At 43.3% G+C, this 4,783-nt stretch overlaps 1 protein-coding gene across 1 annotated transcript in view; it reads left to right on the top strand.

Annotated features, from left to right (window-relative positions):
* Positions 1 to 4,783, top strand: part of WBP1L (WW domain binding protein 1-like) — a 23,645-nt gene that overhangs the window by 8,378 nt on the left and 10,484 nt on the right. The window contains exon 2 of the mRNA XM_009869157.1: positions 1,414 to 1,516. Within this exon, the coding sequence (XP_009867459.1) occupies positions 1,414 to 1,516 (103 nt within the window). The remainder of the gene's footprint in view (positions 1 to 1,413; positions 1,517 to 4,783) is intronic.

The following is a 4,783-nucleotide window of genomic DNA, read 5'->3' as shown; positions in this document are numbered from 1 at the left end:
TGGTGCTGCTGTAATGCGGCTGCTCCAGCGAGGGACCCGCAGGCCCGGTGCTGGGGAGCGGCAGCTCCCACCGGGGTGCTGCGTGGGTGGGGAGTGCTCATGCTCCCCCGGATCCCCAGATGGACTGAGTCTTCTTAAGAACTTAGTGCAGGACTTTTCTGCACTGAAACTTCTGCCTCGCATCACTCGTTCAGTGAGGTGGTGTGTCATTCAGAATGGACTTCGTGTTTTCGCCTGTACAGAGACTCCAACAGAGGCTTGTGAGAAGCGTATCCTTGGTGCACTCACGTAAAATAGAGGAACAGCACGGTTCAGCCGGTGGTGGGATCCACCGGGGTACATTCCTTTAGCTCACTGGTTTTTTTAGCTGGCTGGGTTTTGTTGGGAGCTTTTATTTGTTTTTTTTGTTTGTTTTCTTGCAAGGCGATATTTAGAAAATGAATTCTTTCAACACATCTTTCAGTATAAACTTCCCCCTGTTTTCTTTGCCTTACAATAAATTTTAAGTGAAAGCAGGTGAAAATTTTAGACTTCTTTGCAGGTTTGCTTGTAACATCAACACTTTTTATTAAGATCCATTCGTTTCTCAGGAAAACGTGTAGTATCTTCTAACTTCCAGGTTGCCCCAAAGCCTATTAGACAATGTACAAACCACAACCTGTAAATTGCTTTTATTTTCCTGTGTTTTCTACTTTTTCTCACCCCTGCCTTCAGACTAGCAGGAAAACACAGCCTTTGGTGGAGCGGTGTGCTGTGTGGGGCACTGAGACCTCACACCGTACTCCTTTTCCATCTTAAGTGTCCTGAGGACCTGCTGGGTGATACAGTACAGCTGATTTGGCTCTGCTCCTGGACTACTTTGCTATTCCAGGAAGAAGTTTTAGAGGAATGCTGGTATTATATAAAGCACATGGCTAATTATGAAGGAATTATTTTAGATTGGAATCTCACAGGAACATACTGTAATTATCATTTAGATCTAAATGAATCCAAGCAGTCTTTCCTCAATTTATAACGTTCTGTTTATGAATGTGTTTCCTCTACTTGGCATTGAGCCCTTGCAGCGCAGTGATATTGTGTAAAATACGGAACAAATGACATCTCTTCTTTAAGAGAATGCCTGGCTCCCCAAACATGGTAACTTTTGATGGAAAGGAGAGGGATGATGAGAAAGCGGCTCTGACTAGATGCTAAAGCAAAGTAACTCATGAGTTTGGAGATACGGGGTTTTCTTCTGAGCAGTCCGTTGTGGTTTTTGTGATCCTTAGCTATATTTTAACGACCTTATGTATTTTAGTGTTTCCCAAGCCCATAACATGTGACTTTTCAAATGCTTGCAGATCATCGAGTGAAAGATTACATTTACTGAAGATACTGACAAAGCATCTTAAAAGTGTGTCTGTTTAATTTTAGGACAAGGAAACCTGCATGGGTGTCAACAATCAAAGTTACATATGTGAAACGGGCCACTGTTGTGGACAATCCCAGTGTTGCAACTACTACTATGAACTCTGGTGTAAGTCCTTCCATTTTGTATGGCTTCCCTTCCTAATCTGCATGGCTCTCATACCACACTACAGGTCTGGCTTGTGTCCCGTGGGGTTTTGTTTTTCAGCCCTTGTTACACGTTGTCATTGCACTTCACCGCAACACGAGCTGGAGTTGATCTGATGCATCAAGGGAAATAGGGTTGTCACAGCGGCCGTCACCCGCTTTTTGAGGAGGAATTGGTTGTCTTGCCACATTCGTGGCTGGAGATTTCTTCTCACTAGTTTGGGCGATACTGAGGGTACTCCACATTGTATGCGAGTGAGGAAACGGGGTTTGAGGGAGAAGTGCTGAGAGTTTGACATAAACACACAGAGAATTAATTATCTTTCACCTTATTGTTTTAGTTCTTTGCAAGAGCAACAGTTTAAATCTAATCTGTCTTTTTAAAGCTATCCTTTCAAGGGCAAGGGCCAGGACTTTTCAGGATGTTTGTGTTTGGAGCACAGCTCCTTGGGTGAAGAGAGTCTTGGGCAAATCTCGTGGACTGACAGTATCTAAATACCGTGAGGTACATACATTGCCCGTTGCAACCCCTTTTATCTCCTCTTTCCGAAATCAGGGATTTGAAACTACGCATATTTCTAGTGAGTGGTTGAGTGACTATACCTGCTAAGTCCTTTTAGAGGATAGCAGGCAGGTCAAAGCAGGCCAGCAAAACTCTGGTAAGGATAGATGGAAAAATGGGAAGTTGAAAGGATAGGAAAGGAAGAAGTGCTGAGTTTTTAAAGGCCAGCTTTTAGAGTTGTGCCAGTCTGATGGCGTCTTACTATCTTGAGGAGGAGCACAAAGGGTTAAACATTGATGTTGACATACTGTTGCGCTGTCAGGAGCCTCGGCTGAGAAGGCATCTATGCTGCCAGCATTTAGAAATGTGAAACTCTGACATTGTACCCCCACATCAGAGACTGGAGATACTTCCTTACCACACCCAATGGTGTCTTGTAGCTTTTATGCAATTGTGCTATCTACCTAATCCCTCCACTGCACCCACAGTTTCACTTTCTCAAAGTAGTGTGTGTGTGTGGAAATGTCTTACATGTACAAAAACTGTCGTTTAATCTGGATCTAAGGACAGGAGCATCTAACGCTTCATCTTTTAGTCTAGGCTGAGTCCTTTTACTTTTCAAATTAGCCAGTGAAGCATGGAGGACTTGGTCATAAACTGAGCAGGACTTTTAACAGACTTCTGCAAGATACACTGTGCACTAGACTGTGTCGATACTAGTGGCAGGATGTGAATGTATTGCAGGCCTTTTACAGCAGCTTTATTTTCAGAATTCTCCAGTTGAAGAAGCAATTCAGGACTGAGATGGGTGACCAGGTCCAGGACCCCCAGCAGGCTGAGAAACATGCATGAATACGTGGCTGCCCTGGGCCACCTGGTTAAGATCATAGCAGTCAGCAGCCCAGGCAGGACAGGTGGCTGGAATTTGTCCGGACTATATGGGGATGCACTGACAAACAGAGTGGGGAAGGTCAGACCCGATTTTGGATTCGTGTGGGTGGGAATGTAGAGGAAGACACATGTAAGCAAGGGCTTTACAGACTCGGTGTCAAGCAGGAGCTAAATTGAGCAACAGCACGGAGTACAGCTGCACACTGGAGCTTGTTGCACAGTTGCCCTGTTTCTCCCCTGGACATCTTCTGTGCAGTTCGATTAAACCTCTCTTTCAAACAAAACCATGAGAACAATAGCCCCCTGCCATTTCAGTTGAATGAATTTATTTTAACTATCTTTGCGCTCTCAGTGCAGCGCAGACTTCTATACTTTGTAGTGCCTGGCTGCATCATAAAAGTTCTTGGAAGATAAAACCAGATTTTGTTAGAAGGAAGCAGAGTATTTCGGGCTTCGTTCTAGGGGAAGCATGCGGGTTCTGCTGAGATCATGGAATAAATGTGTTAGTGACACACGCTGCTGGATGGTTCCTCAGGAGGAATGGGTTTCTGCACCGAGACTCACATTCCTTCTGCCTTGCGGAGAGCTTCGTATGCCACACTGAGATGAGGGGAAGAACGCAAACACGAGAGCTATTCCTGTAGGCTTTCTGCAAATTCAAGCAAACATCCAGCATTGATTTAAAATTGGTTAATGTTTTCAAAGCTTGCTTTGCCATTACGACTGTTAGAAAAAAGTTTATGAGATTGGGGATGGGGAGGCGCAGGGGGAGCACGTCCTTTAAATGAAAACTCATATTCTAGGGCTTACGGCCACAGCTTTAGAACTTACCTGTTGCTCCAGGAATTGTTGAGTGTCTTTGGCAGGTACATGTGGTGAGGCACTCTTAAGACCTTCAAGGTGAATAGCAGTGATAGTATATGTAAATAGTCTTAATATGAGCAGTGAATTGATGGTGTGGAAAGCAACAGCTTTACATGCTTGGGAATAGATTGACTTTTTAAAAAGTTAATAATAACTTTTGGTTAATGAACAGTTAACTTAGCAGCACCTTTTAAGTATGGCCTCATGGTTGTTCTGTGTTTTGGTTTTAACCAGTGTATGGGTGTGCTCAAGTGGCTTTTGAGAAGTTTCTGCTCCTCCTGATCTTCTCAGACCACCAGTGCTTTTGTGTGCCTGAAAACAGACCACCTTGCTAGTCCCGTTGAATTAAATCCTGACTTATTTGCCATCACAGCTTTGTGGGGAGAAGGAGCAAATGAGGGTGGTATTTGAAATGGAGAAGAAAATTAGTCTGTCTTTGCTGGACATGCCTTCTGAAACGTGATCCTGTCTTGTGGTCACTTGGAATTTTTCCCCTAAAAAGGATTTTTTTCCCTGTGTAGGAATTTGAGGGAAGTTTGTCTTTGAAAATGGCTTATCTCAGCATTTCCACACTGCAAATAACGTTGCAGTAATTATAAACCAGTCGTTGAGGTTAGTGGAATAGGATGCAAAATCGAGGTATTATTTTGTTAAGGGGTGGAGTGGAGGAATGGAGAACATGATATGCCAAGCAGGTGGACAGCCTATGTTTAAAATTAGGTAACAGCCCAGTTCAGATTCCTCGCCCATCTCTTATTATTAAAAAAAAAAGTGACATGTTGCCAAATAATAAAACTATACCCAGATTTTTACATATATTTAGGTCTAATAGCTATATAAAGGTCTACCTAGTTCTTGGCTTGAAGCTTGGTAGCTGGTAATGTGGTGAAAAAAAGTGCAGTCTGTCTTCTAATTTTCTTGGAATAGAATCATAAAAAGTAAAAGGGAAGAAGGGGCTTTACTGTTACATTT

This window comes from Apaloderma vittatum, unplaced genomic scaffold, assembly GCF_000703405.1.
Source record: "Apaloderma vittatum isolate BGI_N311 unplaced genomic scaffold, ASM70340v1 scaffold10245, whole genome shotgun sequence".
Lineage (NCBI taxonomy): Eukaryota > Metazoa > Chordata > Aves > Trogoniformes > Trogonidae > Apaloderma > Apaloderma vittatum.
Note: the sequence above shows the minus strand (reverse complement) of the source record. Positions and strands in the feature narration are given on the sequence as shown.